General features: G+C 29.5%; 1 protein-coding gene across 3 annotated transcripts in view; it reads left to right on the plus strand.

Annotated features, from left to right (window-relative positions):
- LOC118193511 (uncharacterized) overlaps positions 1 to 24,346 on the plus strand; it is a 44,261-nt gene extending 19,915 nt beyond the window's left edge. For 2 of the 3 annotated variants that reach the window (XM_035364609.2, XM_035364611.2), the window contains exons 4-11: positions 226 to 373; positions 1,183 to 1,260; positions 1,376 to 1,543; positions 3,693 to 3,762; positions 11,708 to 11,799; positions 17,587 to 17,741; positions 18,880 to 19,044; positions 21,379 to 24,346. In XM_035364609.2, coding sequence (XP_035220500.1) covers positions 226 to 373; positions 1,183 to 1,260; positions 1,376 to 1,543; positions 3,693 to 3,762; positions 11,708 to 11,799; positions 17,587 to 17,741; positions 18,880 to 19,044; positions 21,379 to 21,544 — 1,042 coding nt within the window. In that variant the 3' untranslated portion in view covers positions 21,545 to 24,346. The remainder of the gene's footprint in view (positions 1 to 225; positions 374 to 1,182; positions 1,261 to 1,375; positions 1,544 to 3,692; positions 3,763 to 11,707; positions 11,800 to 17,586; positions 17,742 to 18,879; positions 19,045 to 21,378) is intronic. The other variant, XM_035364610.2, reaches the window with a different exon arrangement.
- Positions 24,347 to 25,323: the final 977 nt, after the last annotated feature.

Consider the following 25,323-nt stretch of genomic DNA (forward strand, 5'->3'; position numbering starts at 1 on the left):
AATTAATGAATAGTATTTAAGAAATTAGAAAGCATATTTAAGTATTACCTTAAAATTTGTAGAATGTCCTATCATTACATTATATTCGTCCAAGAGTACGATACCTTGAGAAAATTTTTTAGCAGTTCTCTCCTTTATTTTGAAAATCTGTTTCATGTTCTGAATCTGACTCATTTTATGTAGATTTTCAGGTTTCATTCATTATATTATTTTTCTTCCATCTAGAGATGAATATGAGGAAGAAATCAGACATCAGCAGGAAGCAATGAAACATGTGAAAGAACAGCTAAAAAAAGTTCATGAAGATGAACTACAAAGGCTGTCTTCAGAGAATGAACACTTGAATTCAGAGCTTACTAAAATTAGCCAAAAGGTAAAAAGCCAAAAGAAACTATTAGATTGTTTAAAATTAACTAAAACTCAATATTGAATTGACTTTTAGAGTCACATCACAAAAGAAAATCCTATATTACAAAACTTACAATTTTAGCTATTAAAAACATGAAAACGCTTCTTCTTATCCAACTTATTGATTACCTAATATGGAAATAAATATTTTAACAAAAGGCAAAAACAAAATATGAATTATAAAGAAAATATTAAAATGCAAGTAAAGTTCGTACTTAGTCATACATTTCACATGTTTATCATGATTAAAACTTTTAATTAAAATATTGGCTGATGTATTATATATAGATTTACCATTATTTTTAGTTTGTTAAAGATAAATAAGATACTTTTTCGATTATAAAATAAGTTTTTGGTGTAATAGCATTGAATAGTAATTCCCCCTCCCACTTGAAATGATGTGCTGTTTATGACTTAATATTGATCATTCTGTCATAATAGGCATATCTGGTTTATTTGCCATTTCTTTAAATTTGAATTCTTGTAAAATTAATGCAAAAGACTTGTTTTTTTTTTCCTTTCTTTTGATGAAATTTTAGCTTCTGTACTAGCAATTCCTTTTATTTCAACGATGAAAATATTTCATTTTTTAGGTAGAAAAATTTTATATTTAACTCGAATTATTAATCAAGTTTTGGATAAAACTATAATTTGGTTGTTTGTTATTAATCTTGGTTGAATCAAAATTTTGAAATGCTTCTTAATATATTGATTAGTTTTTATATCAATCTAAAAGCACTTGTTTATTTTGTGCATTGATTTTATACTTTGTAGTTACAAGAACTAGTCACACAAACTGCAAGTCAACAAGGGAAAGATACATCTTGCCTTCCTTGGGTGCAGCATATATTGGTAAATAAAACACTTCTACATTATTCCTTTTTAAAATTTAATAATTTCTTAATTTTTAAAGGTTATTTAAATTTTTATTTTTTCTTCTTAAAATGGTGTTGTATGTATTTGATAGGATGGTACACATGATAAAGAAATGAAGGAACTTAAACATGAAGTAGAAGAATTAAAATCCCTGTGCCAAGACCAACAGAAGCAGATACGCGACCAGTGTGAAACCATTCGCATGTTAGAGCGAACAAATAAACAGCTAGAAATTGATAATGAGACACTGGCATTTAAAGTAAGTTTTTTCATCTGTGGTAGTCATTGTTAAAAGATAAAGAATAATGTAAATGATCATTAAACTCCTGCAATCTGTACATTATAAGGAAAAAAAAAATGAGTTGCTAGTGTAAAGATCATATTATATTTGAATGGTCAAAATATTTAAATATTAACATTTCATCACTGTAATGAATGAAGCAAGCTTTTTTTCCAATTTGAAAATCTATTCTGTATTCTAATAAAAATAGAATAATAAACACGAGCAAAGAAACAAGAATTCTGTAGAATAAAATTAACACTTGAATATATCTACTTTTAAAATAATTTGAATAGTGATTAATGAATGTTGGTATTTAACACCCTTTTGACCAAAACTTTCTCAATATTTTTATATTTGGCACATGGACAAGAGATGGTGGCTAATTACTAATAGGAGTTTTAACTTGAGTATTTCAGTAATTTATTGCATCTTTTGTAAACGTATGAAATTGACAAATTTTTGATAAAATGTTTGTCATAAATAATGCTATTTATGACAAAATAGCACTATTTAGTATATAATTAAGTTATCAAAATATGATGGGAGATATGATGAGATTTGGTAGGGAAAAAAATTGTACTTTATTCTTGAAATAAAGTATGATTCTTCGAAAGAAAAGATTTAACTAATTGCTTCATATCTTTTTTTATTAAATTACTAAAAGTAAAGTATTAGATCAGAACATGGTCCATTGATAAGGAGGAAAGTCGGAAAGCTTTATTAGAGCAAAAGGAATTACTGATGGAAATCAGGGGGGAAAACCTGTAGTAAAAAAGAATTTGATTAGTTTTATTTTTAGCAATACCTGACTGTAACCCTTCATTCTATTTGACATCACATAGTAGTAATTAGATTTTAAAGGAATCTGCTTGGATTATGATGCTGAAAGGTTCAGAAAATTTTAGCGGTATAAATGTTCTCTTAATTATGGACAATTTAAAAAATTATTTTATTAAAGTAATCGAGGAAAATTTAAGCACATTATTTAAACTCAGTGACAAGATTTTGAGATTTTTATGCTTTAAAAAATTAGGTTGCAAAATGTATATAAATTTGTGTCCTTGAATTTTAACTGCAGAAACAAGCTTTCTGTTCTCAAGTTCATAAAAATTTATGTGGTATACATATTAACAGACGTTTAGCAATTCGACCTCTTATTAATTCATTCTTTCTTATTCCATGTAATAATTATAAATGGATTTATCTCTCAATTTGATTATTCAGCTAGATTTTTTTAAAAATCTAAGCAACTTTATTTTTAATCTTGCAGTTACTGTACAGCTCTAAATTAAGCATGAACCATAGTTATTTTATGAACATCTATAGCAGAGTTTCAAATGTTAGTTATGTTAAGAGAGCAGCTATGCTATCTTGTAGTGTTGCATAGGACTGTATATATGTGATTAATATATGATTATGTATGATTTTTATTATGAAGAAATGGAAATATAATATTTTACCGGTTATTCAGAAAAGATACAGGCTTTATTTCCTTACTTAATCTTATTAATATTAGATATTTATTTTTGTTTACAAAGTTTCTAAAAAAAAAGCCAAAAGAATTTATGAAAAGAGCTGTGCACAATAGAAAGTTTTGTAAGTACAAACTTAAAATTTTTTATATGAATTCCATATAGCAGGCATGGCTATCCTTACATGGTTTAGTTAAATTTGATCTTTTTAAATTTTAAATTAAATTTTGATCTTTTTAAATTTTAAATTAAATTTTGATCTTTTTATCAAGGTCAAGAATCAAATTGCATAAAAGATGTTTAGCATGCAAAATACCAGTAAAATATTATTGATTAAAAAATTAAATACAAGCTAAAGCACTATATACTATAAAATAATGAAGTTAATAAAAGATTATTTATTGTAAATAGTGTTATACAAGTAATATGCTTGTCATAGAATTTTAGAAAGACTACTGTTCTTGTTTTTTGATTATGAGAGTCTTACCTTCAGTCCCATGATCCAGATTCAAGGTAATCTGAATCGTCTTGCTTATTTCAATACTATTGGTATACTTTAATGGATAATATACTGTTGTCACAGATATCCAAGTCAAATATTTCTGAATATTTCGGAATCATTTTTAATTTTCTGCCGTGCTTTATTTTGATAGTTGTCAGAGTCTCTTGCACAGTTTGATGAACTGGAAGATCAGCTGAGACGTGAAGCTACTAGAGCAAGAAGTAAGTAAATTGTGTTTCTGTTTTACAAAAGTCTGAATTTAATGTAACTTTGTTTGTATTGTTATACAGATGAATTTGCCTTTAAATGTATTTTAAATTTCATCTCTGTTTATTACTGAATGAGAGGTAAGGTAATATATAATACTATTCAAAACTTAAGAAACAATTTTAAAGTTGAATAATTAAGTACAGAAAATCTTCTTTAAGGTATCTCTGATATCAAAGTCATGAAAAACAACATAATAATAAGTACAAAATGTACAAAGATAACTTTATTCAGAAGTGGTTGGATTTTTGACTGCAGTGGTACAAATGATACGCTGTCTAAGATTAAATAAAGATATCCCCTCAGCGGAGAATATGGTAGGTGGGAATTATCATGCATATTTTGTAGCACATTGATATACTATATAAAGTGGCATGCGAATTGCCATATTCAGGTGGCACGCAATTACGGTGCAGCCATATCAGGTGGTAGAATTTAAAACTTGCAAAATTTTATAGATGCTGTATGGGAGAATTTAGGAACAGTAACAATTGCTGTGGGGAGGGAACTACTATAGGCCTTCACTTCAAATGATATTTTGATAAGCTCTTTTAATAACATTGTTCATTTCTCTATCTACACTATTTACAATTATAAACAGTTGCATAATGAATATGAGCATTTTGCAAGGCATCTGCACAGGTGTCCCACTTGTATTCACTGGAATTAGATTACAGCAGTGGTTCCAGTTTCTTTCTCCTTGAAACTCTTCTAAAATCTGAAAGAAATTGACAGATCCCTTATATAATCATTGTAATAAAAGTAAAATTTGGTAGAACATTTATTTTCCATGTTGCATAATAGTTCATAAGATGAAATGGAAACATAATCCTAAAACAACAGAGCACAAACATTAATAAAAGCTAAATGAAAGCTACAAGAAAATGGTTACAAATTTAGTTCAACAAACCAACTGGCTGTTATGAACCATAGTCACATACAGTCAAAAGTCGTTAATTCGGACACCCATAATCCGGAATGATCTATAATCCGGACCTCAAAGCTAAAAACTTTCTGCGCATGCGCCGCGTTGACACATGCGCATAGGCGTTTACGTGTGCGCGTAATACCTTTACGACTGCGCATATGCATGTGCGCAAGTGCAGAATACGTTTTCGCGTGCGCGTTTAATGTATAATGGACTGTATGAGCTAAAATTATCTATTTCAGTTAATGTTGATGATTGCGTTGTTCCTTAATCTTCGAACTGGATCCGGCTTATTACTTTTTTCAGACTGTAAAAGCAATTTTATAAAAGTAAACTTGAACTTTCGATTATGTCAAATAGAATTTCCGATGCTGGAGCTCCCAAAGGATCTACAAAACGAAAGTACGATGTCCATCAAACAAAAAGTGGAATTGCTGCAAAAAATGGATAAAGACATGAAGAAGGTGACAGAGAGGTTGGTGAAAATGAAAAATTTTCGATTGACAAGTTAGTCAGTATTCTCGGCACAGCAATTACGGGACTTGAACAGCGGAACTTTGTAACTGAACAAGAAATTATGTCTGTTTATAGAATTAAAGAGAAAGTATTATCACATAAAATGAAGCAACTTAAACAACTTACATTGAAAGAAACGTTTAATAAAGTAAACAAATAAATATTAAGCTTTTTTTTTTTTTGTAAATTTTGATATCCTTCAGATCATAATTGTTTTTTATTTCATAAATTACAGTTTCATATTTTTAATTTTAGAATTTCTGCATGCCATCTTACGAGATTTAAACTGATGATCTATAATCCGGAATCGCCAAAGTCTCGACAAGTCCGGATTAATGACTTTTGACTGTATTAAATTTGAAAATCTCTTTATGAGATATTTGTGGCTGTCTGATAAACAAAGAAATTCAATGTTTGGCTCAATATCTGACAGTTTCAGTGTGATCTTGTTCTGCATTTAAACTGTTTCTATATTTATCTACACATGGAAAATCCTTTCTTTACACAGATATGTTTTGTAAAAGGGTAATAAAAATTAATGGCTTTTTTTTTTTTAAACAAAACAGTTTATCCATTTGTTAGACTGAGCCAGAAGTCAGTTAAAGAATTATCTTTAAAAATAATTTTTAGAAGAACTGTCACAGGATAACTCAATGAGTTTTTCTTTTTCCAGTTAAGTTAGGGAGGTCGGTAAACTTGCATTTCTTTGAAAAAAACTATGCACCCAGTTTTATGATAATGATATATTGTGCTTATTAGGAATATAGTTATCAAAAGTTAATTGAAGATGTTTCAAATGTTCACATATATTCCTTTCAATGTTTTCATCAATTTAATTGAATTTTATGATAAAAGGCTGCTGAGAGAATCAAAACATTTATATTCATTCATCTACAGACTTGAACATTGTTAACATGGCTTCAGTTCTATCATGCACATTGAAAATGGTGACACCTGCACCTTGTAAAGGCATTTAATTCATTTGATTTATAAAAGATGTCAGCTAAGTATGCAGGCTTTTGCAGCCAAAGAATATCGAATATGCAAGAGGATTAATGAAATAGATGATCAATAAAAATGAACTTCAGAATTCAAATCAAACAGGTATTTTTGCCATAAGAAAGGATTTAACTTCTGTGTGAAGTAGAAAAGAAACATTTTAGCTTCCAAAGCCCTCAAATAGCACATGGAACTGATGACAGTTGTAGCATGTGATTTTATAAAATTATCTTCATCATCACTTAAAGTTGTAGATTACTCTGCAGGAACATGCTTACATGCTAATTCTTGTCTATGAATACTGCAATGAGTCCGTTCAGTTTTCTCATTGATCTTCTTTACCCATACCACAAGAGCAGAAAATTTTTCTGTCGCTGATTTTGCAACATCTGTGCACACACCCACACAAAAAGACCAGTTTATTTCATTTTTTTAAAATCAAAATAACCATTGACCATATTGAAAATTGTTTCTCCAGCTGTATAGGTTTTCAAAGAATTTGCAAATATTATATTGTCTTAAATGGAATCCTTGAAAATATATCTAACATAGACAAGTAGTATAGCAGGCTTTACTGTATAGGTCCACACATCGAGCTGGATTGCAAAGTAATTTAATTTTTTTCCTCTAAAGTTTGCTGTCCACATCTTATATATATAAGTAAAAATAATTATGAGTAATTTAAAAAGCCAAAAAACTTCAGCTAAAGCTGCTAAGAAATAAATCAATAATTTATTATTACAAAAGGTATTTTTATATCATCTCTAAGGAAAAATTTAATTAAAGGTATGAATTATTAGAAAAAAACTTTAGTAAGTAGTTTAAAGGTGCGTTCAGACGTGGGCGTAAAGCACATAGAATCATGGTCATAAGGACATAAAATACGGGAGACCCGTTCACACCTGCGAAAACGAGGTGTAAGCCATGGCCAATGCTAAATTTGCGCTTGCGGGGAATGTCTACAACTTTCCCGCGCTGTTCTCCCGCTCGATTGATTTCCCGCGTTCGTTCTGCTTGTTTTTTTAGTTGTGTCATGGCTTTTTCAGCTCGCCACAAAGTTTTACTGTCTCAACAGAATGATCTTTTATCTGCCCTTCTCATTAGCCAAGAGGATGAAGGTAAAAAAAGAAAAATTACAAAATGGTCTAGAGATATTTTTTTGAAAGATCAATACTTGGTTGGCACATATCTTTCTGTACAAAGCAGTATGGAATATTTCTGCATTGTACTGTAGTACTCTCTATACTATAAACATGCACATGCATATTTATATACTACATAAAACCTTCTTCAATTTTTATATATAATTTCTCTTAGGAGAAATACGATATTCTAAATATGCCTAATTTTAAAAAAAATCTTGAGGATAACTAACAAATAGCCTGTATATAATATTTTTCTATTTTGCAGGTGTGAAAGCAGTTAAGCTAAAAACAGTACTTATCATACATTATTATTATTATTATTATTATTATTTTCAATCAAATGCTTAGCACTTCTTATTCACTGTCCCTGTCTATCACTATAGTAGTTTGCTGCACTACCAGTATCAATTATCACTAGTACTAGTATCCCACAACTGGTCATAATGACCAGCAAACACAACTAATACAATACTAGGAAACATTCACCCAACAATGTATTTTATGCTCAATCATTAAATACATTTTGCTGTCTTGCCAGCTATTCGTATACATCTATTTTTAATAATTTGCATGTATAAGCCACACCACTGAATTTAATTTCAAGATATGCTGTCATTTCTATTTACGACCAAATCTCAAAAGTAATTTCACATTGACAAATTTTAGGTACCCAAGGTCTTCAAGTACATCAAAATTATAAACATTTATACCTTATCCAGGAATTTCTACCAGAGAAATAGCATGAATTTAATGATCAAAACTCCGTTCAAATGATAGTAATAAAGAGTGCATAATAATAACAAATACTATTCATTAAATTATAGTCCATGTTATGAATTATGTGTGCTATTTAGTTTCATTAAAAGTAAATTCCTTTCATGGAGAACGTAATTATAAAACAGAACAGACAAAACTGGACTTTAACAGGAGACAAAACTGTTGACTGCTGTTTTAAGGATATTTCACTACATTTTTTCTTTCTTGGAATTCATAAGAGCATTTTTCTCAAAAGATTAATCTTTTATTACTTATACAAAGCTTACACCATTGAATTGACTATTGTGACTATTCTTAAGTAAGTGAAAATATTTTTTTTTTAAGTAATATTTTTACTGTTAAAAAAACACAGCAAATTCTTGATATTGATTTGATGTTTTCGTAAAATTAATTCATGAAGTTTGTTTGGAAAGAAAATCAGCATTTGAAGCAAATACCAATACAATATTTCCAGCTTTTTTAATAAATTTATTCTTAAATACAAAAATAATTAAAATGGAAAAAAATTACAGTAATAATTTTAAAAAATTATAGACAGAAAGAAAGTAATAATAATAATTTACACAGAAAAAATAAAATTTTTGCAAGCATGCTTTTTTTAAAGAATTTTCATAATAAAATGAAAAATATTGGAAGGGACCAATCATCTACAGGATCATACACAGCGTGCATAATCCTGAGCTTAACTTTTGCTTTACGAGTTTCATCCATATTTTTCAATATAAATTGAAAAACTCATTAAAAAATGCATGTCATCATCGTAGATTTCTTGCGAGATCAACTCTTTATTTCGTTCGGATATGATTACAACTCATTATTTTGTTCGGATACGATTACAACTCATTCGGATACGATGTGTTCCATATTAAAAAAAACGTCGCCTTCGATGTGACTGCGAAATCGTCTTAAGAAAGCCACTTCATTTTAGCTTCGCTCTGATTGGTCGACGCTTATCCCAAACTCGCTGTAAAGTTGAAACCTTGGAACCTTGTGCCACGAGCCCTAAACCAGATTCTGTGACGTAGCAGTGACTGGTTGCCTTGGCAACGGAGCTCGGCTTTAACCACTTATGTCCTTTACGCCCTCGTCTGAACGGGGCCTAAGTAGCTTTCCAAGCCAGTATCCAAAGTTATCTGGAATTTTATTGTAATTAAAAATGATTTAAATCTGTATAGAAAAATCCTTTAAATCTACTATCAATTAACAATATCCAAATTAAGTGAGTGTTTTGTCTGTTTTCAAATAAGATTCAAATTAGTTGTTTTATTAGAGTTAGATTATAAGCTAAGAATAGTGCTCAATTATTAGCTTACTGAAGCCAAAAAGTGTAAGTAAGCTACTTAAGCCAAATTTTTTTATCGTGAGCAAAATCTAAAATAAAAATGGGTAAGAAATTTTTCTTAATTTAAGGTATTCTTTAAGAACTGAATTAGACGAGATCCTTATTTTAGAAAAAATACTCTCCGACACTCTCATTTTTAGCTTAAAATTTCTTTTACACTCAAAATCAAAAGCAAAAACAAAACTTTTTTGTTCCATATTCCTTTGTATCAAAACGTTAATTTCAAAATAAAAAGTAAAATTAATATATTATTTTATATATATGTATAAGATTTTACCCAATGAATAATTAAATGAAAAACGATATAAATAATGTTGAAGGTCATTCTGCAAATATTTCCATCAACAGACGCAAAAAAAAAAGTCATAAAAAATCAAACAAATATTTGAGTACTTATCACAGTTTAAGTAACAAATTTGCTGAGTCATCAGGTTTATCAATGCAGGAGACGTGAAAAATGTGTAATGTCCTCTCCCGGATTCTGACCTCCCAATTATGCGTTGGACTTGCTTCCACTACACCACTAAACTAAGCCGAGAGTAGTCAGCAAATACCTCATAAATTCTTTAAGATAATTTAGTGGTGCAATTAATCAGTTTTAGCTGAATTGATCTCTCTTGAATTTTCTTTCTTACTTTCTATTTATATCTAAAAATTTGCTTATTTTTGAGACATTATTATTTTATTTTTATTCAGAAATGCTGTTTTTGGTCCGCAATTATAACGCTTTTGTTAGTATGGTTGTGAAGAATGTATTTTTGTTAAATGAAGAATGTATTTTTGTTAAATACTGTGCTTATCAAGAATACATTTGTCAGAAAATTAAGCTTAAAAATTTCTTGGGTGTATTATTATACTATCTATATTAATGTCTAGCGGAAGTACCGATGCCACTTAAGATAGATTGAGAGTAATGTAATGAAAGAAGGATACCATGGTAATCCTTCTCTAATAACGATATAAAAAATAAGATTCAGAGTCATACATTTTTCAGTCTGATGCAATCAGAAATCCACATACAAAATTTCCATAAAAAAATAAATTAGTTCTCTCTCATTATATCAGCAACAACGGCATGCAGTTTTTAATGACTTTCGTCTTTCTAATCAAATGGTCGCAAAAGCTCAATTTCCAACTAATGTTTTACATATATTCGACTTTCGTCAGTTAAATGTGACAAAAAATTGATCATAATGGATCAGAAATCAATAACGCAAACAACACATTTTTCTTTATATATTAGAGATTTCGTTAAAACTTACAAATTTATGATTAACATATTTTTTTGAAATAAAGCATTTTTATCTCCAACGTGCGAGACTGTTGCCACTCTTCACTTGGAAAAATGAGTGCAAAAATAAGTGTTTTCAGCGATTTTAATTAATATCTCAGCTGATTATAAAGTCGTATGAAGATGGGAAGAGTTGAAATGGCTTCCCACGAATTTTTGGAAATAGAATTAATGTATTTAATGTTTGGCAATGTTATTTTTATTTCAGTGTAAAAACTTGGAAATTTTTTTTAACAAACTCTATGATTTGAAAGTGAGCAGTGGCAACAGTTCTTGAAATAAAGCAGACTATTACCACTCAGGAAAATGAGGGCAAAAATTAACATTCGTTGACCTTTCCCAGGACCCAGAAAAGAATTGTGGAAAATTTGGTGATGATAGCTATAGTAGTGTCTGAGTTAATCATGAACAAAAACAAACATGCAAATAGACATTATTCTTTATATATATATATCTATAATTATTCATATGTAAGTATAATGCTGAGGAGTATTAACTCCTTACAAATACTATTTTATACAATATAATTTCCTGTAAGATACAGTTGTTATGTTTTGCATTTTTATGATTATAAATTCTGTTTAGTTTTTATGATAGTAAGTTTTATTGTAAATATTGTTACATTGTAGTACTAAGTTGCAAAAGTGAGATTTGGCATATTGGTGATGTAATGCCCCTTCTTAGTAGAACAAATTTTGTTTTGATCTGTTGGCTCTTTTGTTTGGCTTTTTTTTTTTTGGTACTTGATATGCTAGATTTCAATGCAACAGACATTAATTTTATTAATATTCTAATTTTGCATGATTTAATAGCTTCTAATTTCTTTTGAGCCTGTATAAGAGAAATTTATCTGTGGATTATGTGTGTATGGCTTTATTTCATATGTATTGATTTTTTTCAGGGGAATCGTTGTTTAAACAGTTAGCTGCCAAAGAGTCCACAAATGCTAAGAATAACATTAATAAGTTTTTGGATAATAGGCCTAACACCCAAGTAAGTTTTCTAATTTTTCAAAAATAAAATCTGATAACTTTTGAATTAATTATATTTAAAGTCAGGAATTTTAGGAGATTTTGTTTAATGCTTGCATATTTGAAATTCGTACAATTATTATACTTAGAATTATTTTATCTTTCATCATTTGCTATTCAATTTTTTTCACACACAGTTTAGTGTTTTAGGGTTCTCATTAGTTTTTTTAGTAAATATTGGCCCATATTCTGTTATTTTTAAATGTCATGTTTACTACTGTCAAATTTGTATTCAAAGTTATTAAGTTTTGTTTCAACAATTATCATATTTTAAAATCCAATAAATATTATGTACTTTAGATCATTATCTGAAATGTTTTAAAATTTTTATGTGCTAATATTAAATGATACCCTTTTATGTATTTATTACCTTAAGTATTTCTTATTTTAATTTTCATCTTTGAATGTATATATTTTGCTGGGCATTTTGATGACCAGCAAATCTTAGAATTTACTAGTGTATCTAACATTTCCATAAATGGGTAAAAGATTGTGGTAAATATCAAATTACAAATGAATCCCAGCAGTTCCTGTTATTTTATAAAAGTATACTTATGCAGATGAGGAAAATAATACTATAATTCATTAATGCTTAAAATATTTAACTTGCTACAATAATTTAGTTATTTAAAATATTTGTATCTCAGTGCAATTATAAATAGTGAAAGGATTTGTTTAAAAACCATAAAAAATATGTAATTCTAAATGTCTGTAATGAACAGATAGTTTTTTTAATATGTTTCATACTCTTGAACAAAAGTGTTATATTTTTATCGGTTTAAAAAAATACTTTTTATTATTTGCTTTTTTAAAAACCTCACAAGATTTTTTTTTTTTACATCATCACATAACGTCATTCATTCTGATGGACCAAAAACAATATAAATTGTTTGTTATTGCAAATACTTAAAATACAATTTAGGAAATATTTACACACAAGAACAGATTGATGATGTTTTAAGTTTCCAGATTTACATAATTGATGATGTTGCCAGATTTACATAAATTTCAGCCATGAATACCTTCTGTTGGTAATCTGTAGATGTTATCTAACTCAATTTTTAATGAGTAAATAATAGTACAGTACAAAAACCATGATCCAGGATCGCCAGGACTTCAGCGATTGCAGATTTTCAATTATTGGTTTAAATTTATTAATATGAGATGGAAATGTAGCAATATTGGGATTACACTTATGATATAAGTCAGTCGAAAAATGCTAACCCCCAGAACTTCAAGGGCTGAAAGTGTGATCACAGCCAACATTAGCACATCTAACAATGCATTGCCATTGGTACTCAGTTATTCCCTTACCAGCAAGTGTTTGAAAATGACATATTGAAATTAGAGTGAGTTTGGAGGAAAATTGCTTTATAGCCCACCTGCTTCTTTATATTGAGTTACTTTATTCTCCATTTCTAGAATTTTTAAGGCAGAGTTGGAATCCTTTTTTGCACAAGAGAGCTGAATCTATATAGTGGATGTCTAGATTTTGTATTTTGTGTGTTAGAATATAATTAAAATTCTAAGATATATGGTCTTCATACTTTTAAATAACATTAATATTGTTAAGACTGATGCACATGGAAATACTGTAAAACTTCATCACATTATGTATTCAATTTTAAAAGTGTATTTTATCTTATGCATGTTAAAATATAATATACGTAAATGACAGTATAAGCGTTGTTTTAAGTAACACATGTTTACAAGATTGAAATGTATTTAAACAAAAAATTATGATTAGAGATTTCTATGAAAAGTAGAAAAAAAAGTGTGCAGCATATATTCCATACATATTGGAACAGTCAAAAATTTTCTACTTGTTTTACTTTTTTCCTGTGTAAAATTTCAGTATTTGAGTTATGTTAACATTATTACTGAAGTAAATTTGAATATATTAGTTTTATTCATAAGAACTTTTTTAAACTATACATTGTAGCATTTTGTTGACTTGTCCTGTTTAGTATCGTTAGGTGAGCTGAATTTTGAAAGCTCTTATTTGAATATAACTGCATTATGAAAATGGCTAGTGTGGACATATCACTTCATTTTTTTTGTAATTCCTGTTTATTCAGTTAGCAAAATTCTTGTTGCATGAATTCAGAGAGTGCCGAACTCTCCCCTCAACATTTTTCTCAGGGATGTCATTAGAATTATTAAGTATCCCTTTGTGATTGTGCTAAATTTGTCTGAATGTTAGGTTGAAGGCATTTAGTTTTTGTACCTTTCTTGATCTCTTTGTAATTTTGTTACACCATTAGTTATTACTTTCATTTCTTGTTTTAAGTTTCATATTTTATTCATAAAACAATAAAACCATTACCTCTTTATAAAGATTATCAATATAGTCAAAAGTCTTTAATCCGGACTCGTCAAGACTTTGGCAATTCCGGATTATCATTTTTTCCGGATTATAGATCATCAGTTTAAATCTGATAAGATGGCATGCAGAAATTATAAATATGAAACCATAATTTATGAAATAAAGAGCAATTTTGGTCTAAAGAGTGTCAAAATTTACAAAAAAAAAAAAAAAAAAGCTTAATATTTACTTTTTTACTTTATTAAGCATTTCTTTCAATGTCTGTCCCAATGGGAAACTTCACACAGGGTGAAAGCCTCCAAGAAAGAAGTTGTTGCTTTACTTAAATACGTTATTGTTAACGCTGTAGTATTTTACTTGTCATGTCGGAAGGAAAACTATTCCAAGAGAAATTCGTATTCATGGGCATTTTCGATGTTTAGAGGAAAAGAGATTTGGTCCTCTCTCGATGCCAAAGAGTTAAAGTTGAAATCATCATTTCACATTAAGTATATGGAGTTGAATGGCAGAACATTTATTACCATTGAAGAATATGTGAGAAATTCAGTTCTAACTGAGGCCCACAAGCGGCCGAGCTGTAAAGTCGCTGAACACTGGTAGTTCAGTCCGAGATTTGAGTCCCGGGAAGGGGCTGGCTAGATGGTTGTTTTCGTGGTTTTCCCCATGTGTAATGTGTATACAAGCCAGTTTCCCTTAGAAAGTCCTCTACGAAGGCACCCCTTTCCTTAGGCAGATAGCTTTCGAGACTTTGCCATAATCACATAAATCAAACCAAACCAGTTCTAACTCAGATCCATAATTCAGTCAAGGATTTTTATGAAATCACGATTTAAGTTTAAATCACTCGATAGCTTAACTAATTCTTTTTAGCTTTATATTGATTAATGTTTTTTATGTCAACTAATATAATTTCTTTAAATTCATGTATCTGAATTAAATTTTTGTGACTCTTATCATTTTACTTTGTGAACCACTGTTTGTGTTGTAAACAATAGTTGAATTTTCGCTTTTTAATGTAAGAAAGGGAATGAAAAGCCTTTAAACTTTCTTTACGGATGAAACTTTTGAAAAATATTCATAACCTTTTTTTGGGTGTATATTATTCATGATGATACTGAGGGCATCTCAAGTGAGATAAAGATTGTTCCTTTTATTGTTTTTCTTACTTTCTGATAAATGAAAGCAGATTTCTGAAATACACTGTCCTCCAAAAGGAATAGTATGTTTTTTGTGTCTAATTCGAGAATGAAGCAATGTAGAAACAAGAAATTTAGAGGACATGTTCACTAAACAGTTCTTTAATGAATGTGTCACAGAATGTATTTAAAGCTCAACACAAACATGAATTACAGCCAAAAATTGCACTCTTGGCAGAGAAATTCAGTCTTGGAAAAATAGTACATCACTGTTTTTTGAGGGCAAATATGATGGTAACATTACAAAAGGAATTCTAATAAGGAATGTGTCCACCCCTAGCTGTAATACATTGGCGGCAGCGACTTTCCATGCTGTCACTAAAGTGACAGCATGGAAATGGGACAGTGAAATGGGAAGCAACGGCCAAACATGGAGTAATCCTTATTCAACCTCATCTAACAACTCTTGGATGAGGACTTAAAGCAGGAACCTGTTTCCCAAGGATTCAAGTCTGCAGATTGAGCTGGCCATTCATTCTGCTCTGTCATTCCTTGACCCTCAAGATATTCTTCAGCAACTTGAGCTCGGTGCAGTCGGGCACTGTCGTATATGTACGCACTTATATGCAATTCTATAAGAAAACAAAATTTCAGAAGATTTAAAATTACCCATGAACAGGTTGCTAGGTTGAGCCCCATACTTTAGGAACTTTTATGCTATTGTGCTCAGGTATTTAAAATTTCTACAGTAATTTGTTGAACTAAATTTTTCTATTACATAAAATTAAATGTTTATTTATTTATTTAACTGATTTTTTCCCCCTAGAAAACAATATGAAGATTTCTTGGTGGCTATGCATTTATTTATAATGTCTTTCCCTTTGGATATGAAAATGAATGCAGTTACAGGGTGCGCCCACCAGTGGCCAAGCGGTAAAGTCACTGGTAGATCAGTCCGAAGTTCGAATTCCGTGCTGGCTGCATGGGTGTTTTCATGGTTTTCCCATGTGTAACATGTATATGAGCCAGTTTTCCTTAGAAAGTCCTCCACGAAGGCATCCATCCCCTTAGGCAATTAGCCCTCGAGGCTTTGTCATAATTAAATAACCTAACCAATTACAGGGTGCAAGTACAAGTGAGTGATATACTAGAAATTCAGCATTGGTTAAATAGGTGTAGTTCCAGTGCAGTAACTCTGCAGTTTTGCCCCAATTTGAGGGTCTCCCCTTTACACCTAACACTAGTCTCCTGTGAGGACTTTCAGCTTCCTGTGCATTTTGACTGCCCTCTTGCCACAGACACTATAGTCTTACAAACTGCCATGCTTTCTTTGGAATTTAAACCTGGGCCCATTGGTATGGCAGTCAGCGCACCTAATTATTATACCAGCTGGGTGGCTGATTGCAAGTACAACAAGTCCGTTAATTTAAGAGCATTAATTTGATTAATTGAGAGCATTAACATTCATCTGAGAACATTAATTCATCCATTAATTTGAGATAGATATTATATTTCTTATATAGGGCTTGATAGTCTGAAGATGAGACAATAGACATGAACATTTTTGCATTATGAATTTGAATTTGAAAATTAACCCCTATCAGATGCTGCAATAGCATTAGTGGCACTTTTAAAATTGAATTTTCTTCTAGCCCTTCTTATAACAGTACTGTGAACAAACTAAACTCACCTTAATGTAGATTTTTTGGAGGAATGTATTGTATTAGTACTTTTTTTCACGAAATTAGAAGCAATTTTTTTTAGTCCATTGCTAGAATCATTTAAAATTTCATTGTTTCTTTGAAATATATGCCTTTGAAATATAGCATTGGCTTTGTTCAAGCAGAGTTTCTAAGGTCATAGATATTTTTCATATATTTTTCTTAAAAATTTATTTCTTCATTTAAAATTTTTCGTTTTTTCTCTCACTTTGGAAGGGCACAAGACCGCCCTTGTGGAAAAGAAATGTAATTAAGACAGATTATTTCATGGAAACAAGTAAAATTTTGAAAACTATGCAAATATGAATCGCAGAAACAGGAGACACCCTTAGTATTCTAGATTCAGGATGAAAAAGTTTTATTTCAGTCATACGAAACATTCACTTTATATATTCATATTATATACATTTTTGTAATTTTATACTAAATGAATAACTTAGTTGATGTCACTATATTATGCTAATTTAAATTTATCCTTTTCATTTCACTTATGTTCTTAATGCGTAGTGATATTCTGCTGTGGGAATTGAAACAGATTGTAATTTCTTTCATTTGCTGATTTCTAGCAGGACCAGGCATTCGGGGATCAGGTAAAGCAGCTAAAAGAAGAATCAACTACTTTAAAGGAGCAGTTAGAGTCTGTTCAGAAACAGTTAGAGATAATGTCTTTGAAGTATCAACAACATAAAGAACGATACAGAGAAAAAATTTATCGTTTACGGTGAGTATATTGCTTCTTAAACCACTTATCAGATGATGGTATGAGTGCGCACTTTGGATTTCATATGTATAAAATAATGTAAAAAAAATCTTAAAAGCTTTTGTAAATAATATGATAGTTTTTCACTGTCATATATAGTATTTGTTTGAGGGGGTATCATATCCAGAATCCCTCTTAGTAGCCAAGTGGCTAAGAGACGAGGAACTGAATGTTTCTCGTAATGGAATGATCTTTAAAAATTAAATATTTTGGGAGTTTTCCAATGGGCAATGTAAATATGAGCCAGTTTCTGTCAGAATCTTTGCACAGCACTGGCCGAGTGATACAAAAGCTGATCACATACAATTTGCTAGATTTTGATTCCAGCAAACTGGCTGACTGTATGAAAGTACTTGTGCTTTCCCATGCATAATATGAATACAAATCAGTTTCCTTTCAAAAGTCCTCCTTGGAGTCATTTCTATCTTGAACAGTTCGTGCATGGTTTGCTATAATCTAAATAATCTCATTCAATCTAATCTTAGAAATATTTTCATAAAAACTATTCTTTAGGTAGAGAGGTGTTGTGACTTAATTAATCAACTAGTCAGCTGATCTAATCATAATTTGTTATTCTGTTTATTCATATGTAGGTAGATTTTCAAGTTAGCATATAACTGAAGAATTTCTATATTATCAGAGTTTAGTACATTCAGAAAATGTGGAAACTTCTACTACGACTCTTTATTTAAGAGTTAGTTAAGTACAGAGGGTGTAAACTCCAACTAACATTTGTTGAAATTTAAAATATAAGCCGAAATAAGTTTTCATGCAAACTCTGCACTTTTCATCAATAAATTTTATACCTTAAATTTGCTGGAAAATTCTGGGTACATATGCGGATGTATATACAGTTGCTTGTTGTGATTTGTTTGCTATAACTGTACTGTTCAAAATCTAGCGATGCATTATTAAAAAGGGAATCTTAAAGGATCATTCCTGTTTTTAGCTTTTTATTTGAAGGAAAGTTAATATTTTCCAATTAGGTTTTAAACCATTCCTGAAGCTTCAATGCATTGCTGTGCACTGAGGGACTGTGTAAATGAAATTTGATGTTGATTATATTAGAAATTAGTAATAATATACTTCTTTTATTCAGTGATCTTCAAGACCAGGAGCATAGAGAATGGAAGGAACGTTTTGAAAGTTGTGAGAAAGAATTGTCTTTGTTACGTGACATGTTGGCACGAGAACAGGAGTGGAGGGTTCAAGTGGAAGCAGACTGTCGAAAACTGAAAAATGATAATCAACAACTGAAAAATGGGTATGTGTATTTTTCCAAAATATTCTGTAAGTGATTCATTACAAAATTTTTTGATTCCATATTAAAGCAAATGCATTTGCAATCAAACATTTATTCGTACCAGTGGCCAAATTCATAACACAACTGGACATCAGTTGCTCATTCCATATTCAGTTCTCAGGAAAAAAAGGCCAGTCATATAGGATTTTCTCTTTAAGCAATGTGAATGGAAGCCAGTTTACCTTAGAAATTCTTTCATATAAGAATCCTTCTTATGACAGATAGCCCTCTTATGTTGTTATAAATTGATAGCTCATGCCGTTAGGTGGCGCTCGAAGCATCTTGTCTCTGCTGTTATTCTGTAACATAATTTTAGTTCAATGGAAGATTGAAGGTGTTAAGCCTAATAATAATAAAGGCGTGCACCTAATAATATTGCTTGTAACCTTTGTATTAAATGTAAATAAATTTGTGTATATTCATATCGAAGTGAAATCATCATTTACCTCTGGATTTAATGGTCTCTGAATGGTAATGAAAATAGTTACTACATATGTCCCATAATGAGTTAACCATGTTCTATTTGAATATATATGTTATGAATTCATGGTTTATAGCTTATTTGGTGTATAACTATGATTTATATAAAATCTATTGCATCTAGAGAATGGCATAAAATTTCCCAGCTGTACAATCCCTGTTTGGCTGTGTATTCGATACACTTGCTACATAACAGCCACTATATAATTTATTTTTATTTTAATCCAATAATTTAAAGGAGTTATCTTCAAACAGCTCGAGTAGTTGATGTCACAAGGACCATAGATCAAGTTTTTTTAAATATAACTTACCATGAGGTTTTTTATTTATTATTTAGAGTAATATAGTATAAAAGAGTAAAGTTTTATAAAACTGCAATGAAATTTATTTCCATAAATTTGATAAACATGGGATTTAAAAAAAAAATTCCATTAGGAATTTATCATTGTTCGAAATGAGTCTTTTCATATTTAAAACAATGATAAACACTCAAGCATTCAAAGATAATCATTATATCACATTTATTTCGCCTCATCCTTTTTTAAATTATAGACAAAAATGTTTTGTTCTAGTGTTCTTGAAATGCTGTTGATGTAAGGATAAGACTATGAACTTCCCAAATTCTTTTAATAACTTTAAAATTGCAACAAAGGAAGTCTGATTATGCTGCACTTTTAATTCTTATCAGAATAACAGTTATTTTTATTTTTATTTATTTTTTATTTATTTATTTATTTATTTTTTTTTACACAAAGACATAGAAATTGTTTAAATTGCATTTATCTGTCTAACATTTTAAGGAGTAGGATTAGCAAAATAGTAAATTAGTTAATTGTTGTTTACTGTTGATCCTAGCTTTAAGTAATTTGTTATCAGGACTGAGCTCATAAATGTATGTAAAATATGCATGCAGGCATGTATGGATGGATGTATGTGTTCAGGTATGCATGTATATGTGTATGTATGTATGCATATGTGAATGTACATACACAAATATGCACATACATACATCACACATGCATACATATATACACTTCTGAATACGTCCTGATAACAGAAGAGCATCGTTTTAAGTAATGCAGTTGTAAAAAAATTATTGATTATTTTTTAAAAATTTATTTTATGATATATAGAACCTAACTTTTAAATATTATCCTTCACTTCATGTAAACCAGGGGTTGGTCAATACTTTTAACTGTGGGTCAAAAGGGTCTTTAATTAATAATGCATTATGAGAATATAGACCAGTTTACCTTAGTCCTTCATATGCTTTATCATATTCGAATGCATTATCATATTTATATGATAATTCATTCTATGTTGCTTGTATGCTTTATCATATTTGAATAACCTAATGTAGCTAGATGCCTAGGAACCTAAATAAAAAGAGCATCTTCCTTGAAGAGAAACATATTCATACTTCTTTCTAACATTTAATAGCAACAAATATTTACAAATTTTACAATAGAACATACAAGGTAGAATCATATCAATGATTGCTATGTATCAGTGGAGTGTTTACATTCTGAGTTCCTTCCCCCAATTCACTTCAGCTAATAAAATGTCTGCAACAGAATTTCTCCGTGACTACAACCTTGCTTTTTAATAATAATAACATAAGTATAATATAATACGTATAATTTTTAACCAGTGTTGATCAATGATTGTTTATCTTTGTGCAGTTCTATATATCTTTGAGTTGCTACAGGTTTTAAACTTCTTTGTGTAATGATGTTAAAGCATATTAAAAGAAGAATCTATTTTAGTTGTGGGAAAAATATGACAAATTAAACTATGCTTTCTCTCTTTGAACAGTATCTTGGAAAAAGAAAAGTCAGAACGAGAAAAGTCTGTTGACATTCCTGTCCTTCAGCGAGAAGTAGAGAAGATAAAAATGGCATCATCCCGTCCTCAGAGTGCCACAACATCTCCTAGGCGGCACAGTGTATGGCCTGTAATGTCTCACCCTAAAAAATGGTGAATACTGATATTATCATTGGAGTATAGATTTGTTGTTGTCCATTAGATGTCAAATCAGTTTAGTGATAGTTGTTTTTAACCTATGACGAGAACTCTGGATATTTTAGAGTGTCAAAATTTCATTTTTCATGTTATCAATCTATGTACATATTTTTTCTAAAGAGAGGTAGCATTAGAAATGACTTTCAAATTATTTATCTGTTTGCAGAATTTTTGATTATTAATCTGTTCGTAATTATTTTGCTCAAAAAGGAATAAAGGAGAATTGTTGGACTAATTTATATTGCCTTCCGTGTAAATTTGAGGCTATTTGTAATTTTTCCTGTAAACCTCTGCTATTTCTACATTAAATTATTCTTACAAAATTCAAATTTTGGAAGTAAATGTTTCTCGATATTATGTTTTTTAATACTGCTAATCTTTGTTAAGTTAGACATATATACTACAATGAAAAAAGAATAATTCTTTTTGACAGATGATAAATTTAAGTTAGGACATTATAGGAGACATTATAGTTAAACATTATAGGGAGAATTATTTTCTGTATACAACAAAAACATAATTTTAAATAATTCTAATTTTGTTTGAGAAATGGGTAATGAGTGGTAACCTTTTATCACTGTAAAAATTCCATTGAAAAACAAAGCATATACCCACTCCAAGAAAAGAGGGGTGGAGAAATGTTTCTTTTTTAAGTTTTAACCTCATTTGTGTTCTTTTATTTTATATATTTCTACAGAAATATTTTATTATACATAATATAACAGGTTGGAAGTAAAAATGATTTATATTTGATAGAAGAATGCATTTTATGGTAATAGTTTTCATTTTGTGTATTAAAATATAAAATATGATAATGCACTTTTTGCCTTTAAACTTCTGTAATTCACATATTGATAAATATTTTTCATAATGAGTTCTAGTACATAATTCATTTTGAATAGTGCTTCATTAATATATTCATTATTACAATTAGTATTATAAATATATATGCTACATAGTTCTAAAATTGAAAAGAATTTTTTTAAAAAGAATTTTTATCTCAAATTGTACCTTTATGCACACGATATGTAATATTTGGATGACTAAGATTGAAGTTGTGTACGAAACTTATAAAGACACATTGATTTTTATTAAAAGCTTCCTTTCAAGGGTGTCTTAGTGAATTTTGGGTATTTGTAAAAGTTATATAGAGAAAAAATAAAACTCATTTTTATTCATTTGTTATTGTTTAAGAACGAGTGGAATAAAATACTGAATGGAAATTCAAACTAGACCTCTAAAACATTTTTAACATCAACTCATGAACTGAATAATGAGTTGTAAATGGTATAGGTGATTTAGTCAGTTTTCATATAATTCTTTTCGTGTTTTGTATTATTTATTTTTCATTTTTTCCTTGAAATATGTTTGATACACAGTAACTGGAAACTTTAATTATTATCAGCTATTTGTAGGTAAGGCAATTAATCTTTGTTCCCTTTTTGAGCATTGCAAATAGGTCTGATACGATTGAAGCATTTCAGAAGCAAAATCATGTATGAAATAAGAAAATGCAAATAATACCATATTTGTAAATAACTTAAATAACACACAATTATACTTTTGTGGTGTAATTTAATTTGATTTTTCTCTCTTGCGAGAAATTTCCAGATGATAGGGCCCATCTGATAGATAATCAGAAATTTTATTATTTTTTGTGATATATAGAAGTTCAGTATATATAAACAGTTAATATCATTAGCTAGTGTAAATAAGTTGAAGTTCCTGTTTTCATATAATTTTAATTCATTATGATTGATAAGGTACAAATGCCAAGTTAACTATTTAAATATTTTTAATATTTTCATTCAGTGATATTATAGGAAGCTGCCTGCCTTAATGCATTATTTTGAGTAAAATCACATATTTAAGTTATATAGATTTCTGATATTTTTCCATTTTTTCCCCAGAAGTTAAAATTGAGGATTGCTAAAATAAATTCTAATTTGTGTTTTAAAATTAATACTAATGAAGTTTATAACTTGGAATGATAAAAAAAAAAAATTTTGTCTCCTATCCCTTTTCTCACTGTTTTTTTTTTTTAGTAACACAAGCTCAATTTTTTGCTTCTGAATCATTAAAAGAAATAAAGGAAACTTTATTTTTATTGTATATACTTCATATTGTGATCCTAGTCATTCCTTTGTCAGCATTTTATGTTTTATGCAAAATCTAAATGTAAATGCAGTTTTTTATTTCAATGTACAAATAATTATTAGTAGATTTTCAATTGTCATCCTTAATTACAAAATTGTAAGTAATGGAAAACCAGGTTCATATGTTGTAATTATGATTTGTGAAATTAAAGTTTATTATTATTATTGCTACTACTATTACTTTATATTTTACAGAAATTTTTATTGATAATCCTGAAGTGAAAATACTGACAGAAAGAATTAATCTCCTATCAGTAAAATTAATTTGTGTTGTTTGATTTTTTGCTTTTTTATATATTTAAAACTATCATTCCGTGTAGTTTTGAATCTCTTTATTATCTTCTAAAAATGTGGAGAATTCTAAAATGTGCATATAATTGTTTTCCATTTTTGGAAAAAGAAAAAATCTTATTCTAGTCATTCTTCAGGAGATTTTTGTGTTTGTTTAATGTTTTCATGAGTCACTGTTAACCATGGCACAGTCTTTTATTTTAGTTCCTTCTGCAACGCAGAAATTGTTTTATACATAAATATAAAGAATATTTTAAGTCTGTGGAAGAATTCTGTACATTCCTGGTTGCTCAAATAAAAGTGTATGTCAGTTGTGTAGTTGTTATTTGTTGTTGTTCTTATTAGACCATTTTAAAAATGCTTCCAATTTTTACAGCCTTTTATTACATATTTTGTATAACCTTTATGTATTTCCTTTGTAATAATTGTTTTTATTACTCAATAATGAAAAAGCATTTTAAAAATGCACAATTGTATTGCAACAAGTTGAACAATTTAGTCGCAAAAATTGGTGCCATGTAATGAAGGCAGTCACATTGTAGATTGCGATCAACAGATAACAATTTTAGGTTAATTATTCTCGAACACTGTTAATATACATACATGCACAGTCTATCCAAAAAGTCCCAAGGGAGCTTATCTTCATCGCATGTAATCATAACTGGAATAAAACAGGGAATGCAATTCCCAGATGTCATGGATCATTTGTACAAGAGGATTCGGCAGGTTTGTCTGGAACCATGGAAGAAGGGGGGGGGGATTTCTTTTTGCTGCACGATAATGCACTCACTCACATGGCTTAGGGTGGTGAAGTTTTTAGTGAAAAAAACATGCCAGTTCTTAACCATGTTCCATAGTCACCCGATTTGATGCAGAGTGACCTTTTTTTAATTTCCAAAAATGAGTATGTGAACAGTTAATTCTAGCATGATATAACTAACATTGAAGCTACAATCACATGCAATTTGAATAACATCTCAAGCGAAGACTTTTCTAAACTTTATATGATTCTCAATGAACATTCTCTGCATTGTACTTAAGTTGGGGGTGACTGTGTAGAACACTTGGGAAAACCTTCGTCTCAAGTTTTCATTAATCTAGTCATTGCACTTTAGAAAAAGAAATAAGCTGATGCTATAAACTTAATTTTGATTAAATATCAACTACACCTTTACTCTAGTTCTTTATAAAGTGTGATTGAAATAGGCATGTCCTAATGCATAGAATCATAAATTACTGCTGTTAGTATCTAAATGTTCCTGCAGATGTGATGAAAGTAAATGCTGTAAAT

Source organism: Stegodyphus dumicola, chromosome 12, assembly GCF_044657685.1.
Source record: "Stegodyphus dumicola isolate Sdum_Otavi_A_Nest chromosome 12, ASM4465768v1".
NCBI classification, from domain to species: domain Eukaryota; kingdom Metazoa; phylum Arthropoda; class Arachnida; order Araneae; family Eresidae; genus Stegodyphus; species Stegodyphus dumicola.